The sequence below is a fragment of the Salvelinus alpinus genome, chromosome 2 (assembly GCF_045679555.1).
Source record: "Salvelinus alpinus chromosome 2, SLU_Salpinus.1, whole genome shotgun sequence".
Classification (NCBI taxonomy): domain Eukaryota; kingdom Metazoa; phylum Chordata; class Actinopteri; order Salmoniformes; family Salmonidae; genus Salvelinus; species Salvelinus alpinus.
In genome coordinates this window covers 66,716,607-66,731,681 of record NC_092087.1, presented here as the reverse complement: position 1 = coordinate 66,731,681, position 15,075 = coordinate 66,716,607, and the positions used below count along the sequence as shown (strand labels likewise).

Genomic DNA, 15,075 nt, shown 5'->3' with positions numbered 1-15,075 from the left:
CAGGACCCTGTCTTTCAAAGATAATTCGTAAAAATCCAAGTAACTTCACAGATCTTTATTGTAAAGGGTTTTAACACTGTTTCCCAGTGTTTCTCATCTCAAGAGGCCCATTTGTGTTTATGCTTTATGCGTTGTTGCTTGTTCAATGAACCATAAACAATGAATGTACATGCACCTGTGGAACAGTCGTTAGAAACTAACAGCTTACAGACGGTAGGCAATTAAGGTCGCAGTTATGAAAACTTAGGACACTAAAGAGGCCTTTCTACTGACTCTGAAAAACACCAAAAGAAAGATGCCCAGGGTCCCTGCTCATCTGTGTGAACGTGCCTTAGGCATGCTCCAAGGAGGCATGAGGACCGCAGATGTGGCCAGGGCAATAAATTGCAATGTCCGTACTGTGAGACGCCTAAGACAGCGCTACAGGGAGACAAGACAGACAACTGATCGTCCTCGCAGTGGCAGACCACGTGTAACAACACCTGCACAGGATCGGTACGTCCGAACATCACACCTGCGGGACAGGTACAGGATGGCAACAACAACTGCCCGAGTTACACTGGGAACGCACAATCCCTCCATCAGTGCTCAGACTGTCCGCAATAGGCTGAGAGAGGCTGGACTGAGGTCTTGTAGGCCTGTTGTATGGCAGGCTGTAATGTAACAAAATGTGGAAAAAGTTGCTGGACCAGACAGGACTGGAAAAAAGTGCTCTTCACTGATGAGTCACGGTTTTGTCTCGCCACTGGTGATGGTCGGATTCGCGTTTATCGAAGTGGAGGGTCCGTCATGGTCTGGGGCGGTGTGTCACAGCATCATCGGACTGAGCTTGTTGTCATTGCAGGCAATCTCAACGCTGTGCGTTACAGGGAAGACATCCTCCTCCCTCATGTGGTACCCTTCCTGCAGGCTCATCCTGACATGACCCTCCAGCATGACAATGCCACCAGCCATCCTGCTCGTTCTGTGCATGATTTCCTGCAAGACAGGAATGTTAGTGTTCTGCCATGGCCAGCGAAGAGCCCGGATCTCAATCCCATTGAGCACGTCTTGGACCTGTTGGATTGGAGGGTGAGGGCTAGGGCCATTACCCCCAGAAATGTCCAGGAACTTTCAGGTCCCTTGGTGGAAGAGTGGGGTAACATCTCACAGCAAGAACTGGCAAATCTGGTGCAGTCCATGAGGAGGAGATGCACTGCAGAACTTAATGCAGCTGGTGGCCACACCAGATACTGACTGTTACTTTTGATTTTGAATAATGTGTCCCTTTGTTCAGGGACACATTATTCCATTTCTGTTAGTCACATGTCTGTGGATCTTGTTCAGTTTATGTCTCAGTTGTTGAATCTTATGTTCATACAAATACATGTTAATTACATGTTAAGTTTGCTGAAAATTAACACAGTTGACAGTGAGAGGACATTTTTTTATTCATCATAAAATAATATATAATTTTGTTTATTTATCATAATATATGTGTGTAAACTCACCATTAAAAAGTACCATAAAGATTGAGTGTCCATAGCTATACCATGATATTTGCATTGCTACTAAGTAAACCTCCAATTGTTCCCCACAATTCCACCCGCTAAAACCCCTCCCCGTCTCAAGATGGGTTATCATCCCAATGACCGGCAGACCACCCCCGTCACCCCGGATCCCAGGGACCCCGAAAGACCGGGACCCATCCTTCGAAAAGAGCACACAGTGCCACCTACAGAACAGGCATGCAAAATTGAGCAAAAATCAGGAGATTTGATTAACCTTCTCAAGTCCTTGGTGATGGAGATCAGATATACTACCCCCTTCCTCTGGAAACACACACTCGTTGGTCTACAATTGTGACCATTTCCTCAAGCATCTCTGTGCAGTCAGACCTCTGATTATTTTGTACCACCAGGTCCACAATAATATGCCCCCTCTCTGATTGTCCGAGTGTGACCCCCCCCCTCCACGAGTTACTGCAGATGTGTCCCGACTTGCCTTTGTAGCCCTTGTCTAGTTACTAGGCCATATTAGAATAGTATACGTTACTGTCCATCATGCAAAATAAAGTTGTCTTTTGCTTTTCTTGGAACCCCCAGACACCACAGAAACACACAAACCCTTCAGCTTAAAAAAAACAGACTATGTCTTCTCTCTAAACTCTCCACTGGGTCTCTCTATGTTGGACCCTCTGAGATACTTCTCGTTGTAATGCACCCACACTGAGGCCCCTGCGAGAGGAAATGTATCCACCTGGACAGGAAATGCAAACAACCCGGCCCTACAGCTGGGGAGCTCGTTGGTCATGCGTTTTATTCATCCATCCCTGTATGTCTTATTTTCCCTCGTCCAATGCAACATGGCCCACCACCAAACGAAAGCAGTAGGAATTTCCATATGTCCTTGTGGAGTTGTAGAACTCCTTTTTCATTTGTTGACCTTAGAGTAGACTTTAGAGGTTGAGGTAGTGAGCTGGGTGTGTTACATCCAAGTTGCAGCCAAAGAATGGTATCCCTGACCTTATCGAACGCTAAGCCTCAACACGTGTACACAGTACTTCAGTTATGCAGATACAATGTTTTATTGACTGTACTTTTCTAAAGAATGATGTTTCTTTTAACACAGTATGTGACATGTCATGAATGTATGTTTCACATTTAGATACTTTATATAGTAGTGCAATACCAATACTTTTCGTATTTTTATAGCAGGATTTAATATTCACATTCCAATTGACTGTGTATATTTCAGCTATATATAAAAATATTTTGATACCTTATTTTCAGTTGAATTTAGCATCTGTGTCCTTATTGTTTCTCATTGACTGTTGTTCCTCACACACACAGACATTGACGAGTGCGAGCAAGGTCGCTGTCACCGGGACGCCGTCTGTTATAACTCTCAGGGCTCCTTCACCTGTCAGTGCCGCCCTGGTTTCCATGGCGACGGCTTCCAGTGTGCCCCTGGCTCCCCAGGTAGGTAACCCCTGGGCTTTTTGGTGTAAATAAACCGCCTTTTCAAACCCCAAGTTCTGTGAGAGGAGTTTCTTCTCAGGGTCATGGTCATTTGGAATCAAACAGAAGTTTGATCCCCGGTCAAGTCATACCAATGACTCTAAAAATGGGTGAATCTGCAGTTCAAACACCCGGCCAGTGCTTTGGTAAATAGCTCAGGGATGGGGCTGGAGAAATGTAACCATTCTCAAGTGTATAGATGGAGCTATGGATGCAAGAACTGACCATCCATGACATCAAAATTATACTTTTAACCTATGTTTTAAAGCGATACATTGTTTGTTTAAAATTACAATGTCTGCAAACATTGGAGTAAAATAAGCGTATATTTTGGGTTCTGATGGGGTATGGCAGTTGAAATAAGTTCATGAGACATTTATAAGTTGTGATGTGCAGATTGGCCCTTTAAGGAAATGGACAGGGGGTGTACATTAAGCTGCCTCATGCTGCAGAAACAGGATATAGGCTCCTACCCAGTGGGCCATTTTGTCTCAGACAAGGCTACTGATACTTATAAGTTAAACAGCAGCCAGAGGCAGTGTAGTCCAAAATGTGCAAAGGGAAGTCAAGAGACATGCATTCAGAAGGAACCTCTAAATTGTACGGCTATGTCCGGAAGTATCTAAATAGTGTACATTGCATGGGTGTAGTTCGAGCTCTCATCAGACATCTTCCTCCACTCAAAACATTAGGATTCGCGTAGTTTTACTTTTCTGTCTTAGTGCCAACAGCTGGAACATGTGAAGCTCCTAACAGTATAGTTTGGTTTAGAGGGAGGGGGGAGGGGGGAGAGGGAGGCGGGGGAGCAAGACAGATTTGTTATCAAAGGAAAGCATAATATACCAGAGACAAACTGTTTATATTGAATGTCCACACAAGCCATAGTGGACTAAACAGTATATACAGTGCATTTTATTAATGTAGGTCTGTTCGCTAAGTTAAACAAGTCTATCAGTGTTGCGTCATCGCCTGGCACCAATAGAAAGTTATTTAATCATGGAACGCTCCCAGCATGGTAGAACGTGGATTGAGGCGAAGGCCGGAACAGTGTGTACTTCCACAAGACAGATATAAGACTATATGAGACTGCTAAAATATGGAACTGTTAGGGGGAGGGAGGAGGGATGAAGGGTGTGTGTGCGTGTGCTTCGGGGTTCTGACACTCACTCTGAACTGAGTGTCTGTTGGTTTCTGGTGTGCCTTGACCACATGTTCCCCTCTTCCCTCCCCCTTGAATGACATTTAAAGGTTGACATTTGACACTGCATCCTTCCTGTGCGGGGATGGGTATAACAACACACAGATGTTATGTAGGGAGGATAAAGGAATGGAAAGGGAGGTTGGTGTTGACACATAACATACGATCCCCGTTCAGAAAGACCAACATAGCTGCTCATTCTCCATACAAATAGGGCCAAAGGCCTGGAACATGTCACCAGGATGTGCTGGAATAGAGACAATGTTCCCAGACTCCTGAGCTGCGTCCCTAATGGCCTATATAGTGTATTACTTTTGGCCAGGGCCAATAGTCCAATTTAGTTGAACATAAAGGTAAAGATGCCCTGGAGTTACAAACAGGAACTTAAACATTTAATAAACAACAACAACTGAAGTAATAGGAAAAAGTAGGACTTGCCCCTATTAACTTAACAACCAATCCATTTTCTCTTTGACTCAACTCACCACCGTATATTTGGGAATATAGGGTATGTGTATTCAAGTGTTCCATTATTTTTCTATAGGCTGCAGCTTTCATGTCATGTACTGGAACCTTGGGTGTTTGTGAGTTGGCATCCTTCTCAGATGTTACCGCTTTGTTCAAGTCCAATCCAGGTGTCAACTGCATGTATGTACGCTAATTATAGCTCCTTCTCCTCTGCCTCATATTTTGTACAAGCCTTCTGAAAAGGGGATTCATTTTGTGCTCCTTTGTATGAACTTATACTTGTAGTACACACTGTAGTGCCTGGACCCTGTGAGAGTTGACCTGGTTTTCTTCCTCTCGACGGTTCACGACCGTCTGACGAAAACTGTTCACTGTTTCCATCGTTGACTAGTTGTCTTTATTTTGGGGGCTTTTGTTGATTGTTGCGGCCAGACGTTGTGCATAGCGCAGATTGTATGTTCCGGCTGTTTGAGATTGTTATGACTAGTCTGTGGTTAACCAGACAGATACCCTGGGGATAAGTCTTTCAGTGAGACACTATATTCCAGATGTCACCGTGTCCCCTATGTCAGAGTTACGGGACTGCAAAAATATTCTACATTGAATCATATGCTCATCGGCTCTCTCCTTATTCCATGTTTTCCATATTAGTAGTGGGCAAGTAACTTTAGTTTTGAACTGCCATGTGCCATGTAGTACAGTAAGGCAATTATATTTAAACCAAAGCTATATAGCGCTTTTTTTTTTTAAAAGAAGCAATTTCTTAAAAACCTTTCTAAAAGACATGTAGGATCATTTTTATTTTCTTAATTTCCTCTATTTCTTTTATTACTTCTCTCATTGTCATCTTTCTGTTTTATTCCAGAGCTTGAGAAGACGCAGTGCGAGCGAGACAGAGAAAGCATCCAGGTCTCTTCCAACACAGGCTCGTTTTCCTTCTTCCGCCCACGCCCCACCGTCAGTCAGTACGTTCCTACCTGCGACCAGCATGGTGCCTACGAGCCCACCCAGTGCCACGGTAGCATTGGGCAGTGCTGGTGTGTGGACGGCAATGGTCAGGAGATCCCCAACACTAGAACTGGCCCCGGCCAAAGACCTTTGTGTGAGTGACTGCCTCAAAAGGTGGACAGGCCGATTGGTCATCCTTGGCTTTTACCTTGAATCAAATCAAATCAAATTGTATTTGTCACATACACATGGTTAGCAGATGTTAATGCGAGTGTAGCGAAATGCTTGTGCTTCTAGTTCCGACAATGCAGTAATAACCAACAAGTAATCTAACCTAACAATTCCACAACTACTACCTTATACACACAAGTGTTAAGGGATAAAGAATATGTACATAAAGATATGTAATGAAACCTAAGATTACCTGGGGTACCAATGTAAGAAATAACACATAAAAAAACAAAATACTGCATAGTTTCCTAGGAACGCGAAGCGAGGCGGCCATCTCTGTCGGCGCCGGAAGTAGACAAGACTTAATATTCATATTCAACATATTCATGCATTCATAGCACTCATGTCTATTCCATTACACTCAACATTTGTACCCGTATGCTAAATAAAAATACAGTAGGAACCCACTGGGCACATACTGGTTGAATTAACATTGTTTCCACGTCATTTCAACAACAAAAATGATATGTGACGACATTAAATCAATGTGAAAAACTGATTGGATTTGCAAAAAATAATCAAAGTAAAGTAACTTTTAACCTAAATTCAATGGCATGGTTGAAAGTTTTGTTGATTTCGCATTTAAATCAGGTTAGTTGAAAACTCAATCATATATAAACCAAAACTAGATGTTGATAGGACGTCTGTTCCCAGTGGGAAATGTAACTTCAGTTGTCCTCCCTTGACAGGTATTGACCAGGGAGTGATTCCTCTCCCGATCGGACCCACCACCAGGCCAGATGTCTCTCCTGTGGCCCCAGGGACCCACCTGCTGTTTGCCCAGAGCGGGAAGATCGAGCACATCCCTCTGGACGGATACAGCATGAACAAAGGGGAGGCCAAAGCCCTGCTTCACCTGCCTGTGAGGCTCCACATTGACACACCTCAACTCACCTCACATTATCTCAAACAGAAAGTCAGATAGCTACTCATTCAGTCAATAACTGCACATCACTCACTACAAGCAACTGAGGGAAGTTACTTATTGACTCACAAATATTAACTCACTCACTCTCTTCTCGAGTGAGAGATTCACTCAGTCAGTAAGTCACTCCTCTGTAAGCCCCGGCATACCACACTTTGTTAAGATGGCCGGTCACCAGATGGCCAGAGCTGTCTTCTCAGACCCCCAGTCTTAGGTTGAATGAAAAGAGGGGGATTTGCTAATCTCTTGCTCGCATATCAGATGTTTCCTTTAACCGGACTGAGAGTGCGTTGTTGGGTGTTGTGGGTCCACGCACCCACTCTCTGGAATGTCCCAAATGCCACTTGAACAATCTCCTGATTGTGTGAGTTGACCATCCATACTCGTCCTCAGGCTTTTCTTCTTTCTTCTCACGAGCGTGGAGTGGTCTGGCAGAACATGTAACTGGACATACAGAGGGATTCTTCCCCATAAAAGCTTCAATTGTTTGGCGAGCCGCATTCTGCCATTTTTAAATGTAATGTTACATTATGTACTTCTTATGTCATTTGGTTGAACCCCATCTGTGAAATGAACGGGGTGAGATATTATCACTGTCAAAGTAGTTCCTGTTCTGCTTGCAACATAAATGTGACAATCTAGTTAAACAATTTATTACATTATAAATTGTTCTCTTGCTGTGAACAGGGGCTCTATTGAGTGTGTGTGACATCCTATATTCTGACATTTGCATGGTTTCCAATTAGCAGTTAAGAAGGGAAAAAAGAAGGGCATTTGATTTTTTTTTAGTGCCAGGCCAGCTACACACACTACTATGGTGCAAAGTGCATCGGATGATTGGTCTTTTCAATGTGACAATGTGTTTGTATCTGTCCCGATCTAAATAAACCATTAATCAATAAAACCCTCTGTCTTTATGTGTTGCTCCCAGGACAGAGTGGCGATCGCCGTGGCCTACGACTGTGTGGAGAAGATGGTGTACTGGACGGACATTACAGGGCCCTCCATCAGCAAGGCCAGCCTGGAAGGAGGAGACATAATTTCTCTCGTCACAACAGGTGAGCAGTACACAGGTCTCAGGCCAGTCTGGAGAGAAGAGACACCATCTCTCTTGTCACAACAGGTGAGCACTGCACAGGTCTGAGGTCAGCCTGTAGGGAGGAGAAACCATGTCTCTCGTCACAACAGCTTTAGTACACAGGTCTCAGGCCAGTCTGGAGGGAGGAGACACACTCTCTCGTCACAACAGGTGAGCGGTACACTGGTCTGAGATCATTTCAAACCTAGCTAGCATGGTCCATGAAATCCATCAAGAATGGTAATAGTTAACTTTTCATTTATCATGTTTTATTTCTCTTAATTTATCTTTATAAAGGCTTTACATGTGGGTATAATGTGTAAACAAAAACACATATGCGATCTGTCTATCCATCAAAAGTTCCATTCATTTAATCTTTTGACATGTGTGAAACAACACGGACAAATGGCAGATTGCCATCCATTGTTTTGGTAGTCTTTCAATGTTCACTATATATCCAAAAGTATGTGGACACCCCTTCAAATTAGTGGATTCGGCTATTTCAGCCACACCCTTTGCTGACAGGTGTATAAAATCGAGCACACGGCCAAGTAATCTCCATTGACAAACATTGGCAGTAGAATGGCCTTACAGAAGAGCCTTACAATGACTTTCAATGTGGCACCGTTATAGGATGCCACCATTCCAACAAGTACGTTTGTCAAATTTCTGCCCTGCTAGAGCTGCCCCGGTCAGCTCTAGTAGCAACAACGGCTCAGCCGTAAAGTGGTAGGCCACACAAGCTCACAGAACAGGACTGCCGAGTGCTGAAGCACGTAACACTCACTAGCGAGTTCCAAACTGCCTCTGGAAGCAACGTCATCGCAAGAACTGTTCGCCGGGAGCTTCATGAAATGGGTTTCCATGGCCAAGCAGATGCACACAAGCCTAAGATCACCATGTGCAATGCCAAGCGTTGACTGGAGTGGTGTAAAGCTATCCGCCATTGGACTCTGGAGCAGTGGAAACGTGTTCTCTGGAGTGATGAATCACGCTTCAACATCTGGCAGTCCGACGGACAAATACCTGCCCGAATGCATAGTGCCCACTGTAAAGTTTGGTGGAGGAGGAATAATGGTCTGGGGCTATTTTTCATGGTTCGGGCTAGGCCCCTTAGTTCCAGTGAAGGGAAATCTTAACGCTACAGCATACAATGACATGCTAGATGATTCTGTGCTTCCAACTTTGTGGTAACAGTTTGGGGAAGGCCCTTTCCTGTTTCAGCATGACAATGCCTCCATACACAGAGCAAGAGCCAAAATGATATGTTGAGATCTGTGTGGAAGAACTTGACTGGCCTGCACAGAGCCCTGACCTCAACCCCATCAAACACCTTTGGGATGAATTGAAACGCTGACTGTGAGCCATCTCTAATTGCCCAACATCAGTGCCCGACCTCACTAATGCTCTTGTGGCTGAATGGAAGCAAGTCTCTGCAGCAATGTTCCAAAATCTAGTGGAAAGCCTTCCCAGAAGAGTGGAGGCTTTTATAGCAGCAAAGGAGGGACCAACACCATATTAATGCCCATGATTTTGGAATGAGATGTTCAACGAGCAGGTGTCCACATACTTTTGACAATGTAGTGTCCCCCAGGGATGGAAATAAAGCTTGCCTAAGGATAGTATTTTTTATATTGGGCTTGTAGAAAATGTGACCAACTAGCTTGCTGTCTATTGAAATGTTCTCTTCTGAAAGATTTTGGACCCGGGCTTGTAGGAATTGCAGTCTACTACCCCAGCTGGCCAGTGCCCCAACTCCTTAAGTTCCATCCCTGATGACTCCCATAGAAAATCAGCAGTTTCTGTCTGATCTAGGCGTAATGATGTCCTCCTCCTCTCTTCCTTAGACCTGGAGAGTCCAGAGGGTTTGGCTATCGACTACCTGGCCCGACTAATGTTCTGGACGGACTCCATGAAGGACAGGATTGAGGTGGCCAAACTGGACGGAAGCCAGCGCCGTGTCCTCTTCGACACCGACCTGGTCAACCCTCGGCCCATCGTCGCTGACCCCTCCTATGGGTACGTGTTTTTGGACAATGTCTGAGTGATTCCTTTGATGAAAATGTGTGATTAAATAAGCAGTTAGTTCTTTGTGCTGAAGATATATTGTCCTTAACCGCTAAGGCCTGGAACGATTTCGCTAGCGAATCTGGCAGGTTAGCCTTTTCATGTTTTCAATAGCATAATGTAGGTTTGACAACACAAATCACCAGTGCTGTGTTCCTTTTAAAGCTGTTGGTTTAAAAATATGGTTCTAAGCATCGTGCCAGGAACATGTTTTCTCTGGCTTGTTGTCCAGACGACTCTACTGGGCAGACTGGAATAGAGACGGGCCCAAAATCGAGATGTCTAACATGGACGGAACCGACAGGACAGTCTTGGTTAAGGACGACCTGGGGCTGCCCAACGGCCTGACATACGACCCTGAGAGCCAGCAGCTGTGCTGGGCCGATGCTGGTAAGAGGCTATGTTAAACATAACACTATCGATGCTGGTAAGAAGTTACGAAAAACATGCTAACACTATCTGTAAAAAGCTATGCTAAACGTGCTTACACTATTGATGTTGTTGAGAAGGTATGCTAAAAATGCTAACACTAGTGGTGCTGGTAATAAACTATGTTAAACATGCTAACCCTATCGTTTCTGGTAAAGACGCTACACTAAACATGCTAACACTATTGATATCGTGAGCTAAACATGCTATGTAGCAATCCATGAGAAAATCCCACTCTACTGAGGCAGTTCAGATGACTCAGTTGGAGCATGGTGCTAGCAGCAGGGATGTTGGTTTGACAGCTGCATGTTCTCTTTTACCTTTACAGGTACTCGTAAGGTACAGTGTATGGACCCCAACGGTAGGAACCGTAGGACTATTGTGGAGGGGATTCAGTATCCCTTCGCCATCGTATCCCATGGGAGGAACCTTTACTATACCGACTGGAGAAGGTATGATCATCTGGGCCCGGTTTCCCAAAAGCATCTTAAGGCTAAGTTCATTGGTTGAACCTTCGTAGGAGCATCGTTAAATCGCCAAGCTGTTTCCCAAAACTATTGTTACTAAATTTGCACTTGAAAATGCTTGTTATTTACTGACAGCCCTTCTGTAGATTCTCCTACTATACACATAAAATCTCTGCTATACATAGAGACAGATAAGCCGAAACATTTGTATTCTGTGTGACTGACGATAACTGCAGAACGAAGTTGACTACAAATATAAAGTCGCCAATGTCTTTGCAATTGTTACAAACATAGGGAAGGATAAAAAGATGAAGAACAGAAAACAGAGATGACTGCATTAAAATAGAAATACTGTAGGTCTAGACCTACAGGCTACATATCCCTATATATTTAAATCATATAAAAATAAATTCCATGATCAATAATTTGAGTTCTAATTTGCTAATTGTCAGCTACTGTCTGTCATTTTTGCCTAAATATATTTCATGATGTGTAACTAAGCATTTCACTGCACCTTTCATACTGTGTACATGACCTTTCATAAGCTGTGTACATGACGAATACAATTTCATTTGCTTAATTAAGTTATTCATACACACCTATTTCACGAGCATGCATACATTTCCCATTACTTACAATGCTCAGATTTGTATACACCAGGCCAGTATATTGCCCCATTTTCAAAAGATTAATGAAAATAAATACAAAACCTTGGCAATGAATGATAGAAAGGATTCTTGTCATGTAGAATTTAGATTTTCATGCTAGTCAAAAGAGTAAGCCTTCAAAAGAATGGTAGTAGACTTCATAGTTATGAGTACGAGGTGTTTCTTCATTAGCCATTTGAAACCGTACTGTTTATTTAAAAACACGAGTGTCTCATAAATGTCTTAAGTTTGTTTAATGCCAATGTTTAGGCAGCAGCGACTGTTTAGAGACTGTTTTGATAATGTTGTTTGCTGTTGCCAGGGAGGCGGTGGTAGCCGTGGACCGCACAACGGACAGAGAAACGGACGAGTTTCTGCCACAGAAGCGTTCGCGAGTGTATGGCATTGCCACGACCCCAACTCAATGCCCACAAGGTAAGCCTCCTCACACTTCCTCACTCTCTCAATAGCCTTGGTTTGCATCCCAAATGGCATCCTATTGGCTCTGGTCAAAATGAGTACACTGTATAGGGAATAGGGTGCCATTTGGGGATAGTCGAGGGTCACCAACCCTTTCTGAGTCAAGATCACTTTCGTAGTCAAAAAGTAAGCCGAGATCGACCTGTCAGATATAAAATAAACATGACTTAAAAAATGTAACAATCTAATAAAAACTGTTCTGTAAGAATGAGGTTTGTGCTGTAGGCCTAATACATTATTACAGCATATTGGCTACAGTTTATGTACACTTAGGTTGGAGTCTTTAACTCCTTTTTCAACCACTCCACAAATTTCTTTTTAACAAACTATAGTTTTGGCAAGTCGGTTAGCACATCTACTTTGTGCATGACACAAGTAATTTTTCCAACAATTGTTTACAGACAGATTATTTCACTTATAATTCACTGTATCACAATTTCAGTCGGTCAGAAGTTTACATACACTAAGTTGACTGTGCCTGGAAAATTTCAGAAAATTATGTCATGGCTTTAGAAGCTTCTGGTAGGTTAATTGACATAATTTGAGTCAATTGGAGGTGTACCTGTGGATGTATTTCAAGGCCTAGCTTCAAACTCAGTGCCACTTTGCTTGACATCACGGGAAAATCAAAAGAAATCAGCCAAGTCCTCAGAAAAAACATTGTAGACCTCCACAAGTCTGGTTCATCCTTGGGAGCAATTTCCAAATGCCTGAAGGTACCACGTTCATCTGTACAAACAATAGTACGCAAGTATATACACCATGGGACCACGCAGCCGTCATACCGCTCAGGAAGGAGATGCGTTCAGTCAGGAAGTTAAAGCTTGGTCGCAAATGGGTCTTCCAAATGGACAATGACCCCAAGCATACTTCCAAAGCTGTGGCAAAATGGCTTAAGACAACAAAGTCAAGGTATTGGAGTGGCCATCACAACGCCTTGACCTCAATCCCATAGAAAATTTGTGGGCAGAACTGAAAAAGCGTGTGCGAGCAAGGAGGCCTACAAACCTGACTCAGTTACACCAGCTCTGTCAGGAGGAATGGGCCAAAATTCACCCAACTTATTGTGGGAAGCTTGTGGAAGGCTACCCGAAATGTTTGAACCAAGTTAAACAATTTAAAGGCAATGCTACCAAATACTAATTGAGTGTATGTAAACTTCTGACCCACTGGGAATGTGATGAAAGAAATAAAAGCTGAAATAAATCACTCTACTATTATTCTGACATTTCGCATTCTTAAAATAAAGTGGTGATCCTAACTGTCCTAAAACAGAAAATTTTACTCTGATTAAATGTCAGGAATTGTGAAAAACTGAGTTTAAATGTATTTGACTAAGGTGTATGTAAACTTCCGACTTCAACTGTACCTACTGCTGCTTTTGGTGGGATTTGCTCTATTTATTCAGAACACATGTAGTGTGCATTTGATTTCAAAGTACAATTTAAAGTGCAATTGTGCCAAATAACTAGAAACTCCTGTAAGTGATGGTAATGTTATCCAAATGTCTCCCGCAGCGTATAACTACTGCTCGAACAACGGAGGCTGTTCACACCTTTGTCTACCTCGCCGCGGCGGCTTCACCTGCCGGTGCCCAGACGTGGTGGACGGAAGCTGTGTGGAGAGGAACTTGTGAGGACTGAAGAGAGAATAGTAGATTATCCTCCTAACTGCACAAAGGGGTTGTGACACATGTACCTTCCAACTTCCTCTTTATAGGAAGAATGATAAGCTGTATCCGGTTGGCGGTTACTCTGTGGCCCAAATCTATTCAGATTGCTAGGCCTGTACTGCTCAGTTTCTTGTTGATTCCCCTCTGGCAGATCTGAGAGTATTGGGTAGTTTGTAAGGATATGATAGCGATCTCTACTGTAGTTCTCTGGTTAGTTAGGTGGGGTTGCTATCCTATTGCTTACACCTATCTAGTCCTTTGACCTTGTTACGGTGTGTATTTGAAATCTCCAAAATTATTTTGCCATTATTTTCTGATCCATTTGATAAAAAGTCACATTGTATTTTTTTGTATTGTAAATAAATACCTGAAATATAGACGTATTATCTGAAGTACACGTTTCGATTGGTGCTCTTGATGACCAGTTATAGCTGATTATTACTGTGAAGGTGTACAGATTGTTGGGCGTAACGCCAGGTTGTTGGTGTTTGGCTGCCACAAGCCTATCTGGAGAGAAGTTGGCCCATCGCCTTTTGATGAGCTCATTCTCCCCTTGAGAGGGTTGACAGCCCACCATAGGAGTGTTACGTAAGGTTAATGCGTGTACTGTGTGTGCAGCTGTGCGGTGACTATGAGGAAAAAACAAGGACATTTACATTATGTGCAGCTGTCCTATTAACATTTTTACAAGTTGTGTACATGGCCTTTTTTCTTTGTTAGTACAGTAACATGTTAGTTATCAGGAAGCTATTTGTCTTTTTTAAAAGCGTACAGTAACTATAATACCAGTTTGTGGTTTGTGAAAATACACATTGTCATTTGTAAATGCATTTTATTATATTTCTAAAAGATCTCAAAATGAACTGTGGCGAACGCAAAATCTCTGGCCATGGCTTATGTAAGTAAACCTTGTCCGAGCCAGAATGGCCAATAGGGCAGATGCCCATCTTCTGTCTCTGTAGCGTGAGGCAGCTTGATGTACAAGTACACCCATGGACAGAACGCTAGTCTATCAAAGGGCTATACCATAAATCCATCTCCTTAATACTGAGTGCCAAGCAGGGGCATCGGCCCCATTTTGTAAGTCTTTGGTATGACTCGACAGGGGATTGAACCCCTAAACTTCCAATCTCAGAGCAAACACTAACAATAGTTGGCCACTTATCGTCTTATATGATAGGGGAAAAAATGTGATTTCTGCCTAAACAGGCATACCCAAATGTAATTATTTTATCATGAGATGGCCATAAACAATAACTGCTAATGTTGCATAGTGTTAGAAATGTCTGGTACTCACCTTTCTGGTAAAAAATATTTTATAAACTGCTGAGGTGTACTCACTTTTGAGGACACAAGCTCAAGTACATAGTATTAATGGGATTTTTTTAAAGTTATTTTTTTTCCTAACATGCTGACCACACCGGTCGCATCGCGTGAGCGAGTATTGTAAAATAAATGTACACACG

General features: G+C 43.1%; 1 protein-coding gene across 2 annotated transcripts in view; it reads left to right on the top strand.

Annotated features, from left to right (window-relative positions):
• LOC139544108 (nidogen-1-like) overlaps positions 1–13,992 on the top strand; it is a 57,803-nt gene extending 43,811 nt beyond the window's left edge. For both annotated transcript variants that reach the window (XM_071350882.1, XM_071350873.1), the window contains 9 exons: positions 2,832–2,960; positions 5,531–5,767; positions 6,534–6,706; positions 7,701–7,827; positions 9,695–9,866; positions 10,147–10,304; positions 10,672–10,795; positions 11,780–11,892; positions 13,455–13,992. In XM_071350882.1, the coding sequence (XP_071206983.1) occupies positions 2,832–2,960; positions 5,531–5,767; positions 6,534–6,706; positions 7,701–7,827; positions 9,695–9,866; positions 10,147–10,304; positions 10,672–10,795; positions 11,780–11,892; positions 13,455–13,573 (1,352 nt within the window). In that variant the 3' untranslated portion in view covers positions 13,574–13,992. The remainder of the gene's footprint in view (positions 1–2,831; positions 2,961–5,530; positions 5,768–6,533; positions 6,707–7,700; positions 7,828–9,694; positions 9,867–10,146; positions 10,305–10,671; positions 10,796–11,779; positions 11,893–13,454) is intronic.
• The last annotated feature ends 1,083 nt before the right edge of the window (positions 13,993–15,075 follow it).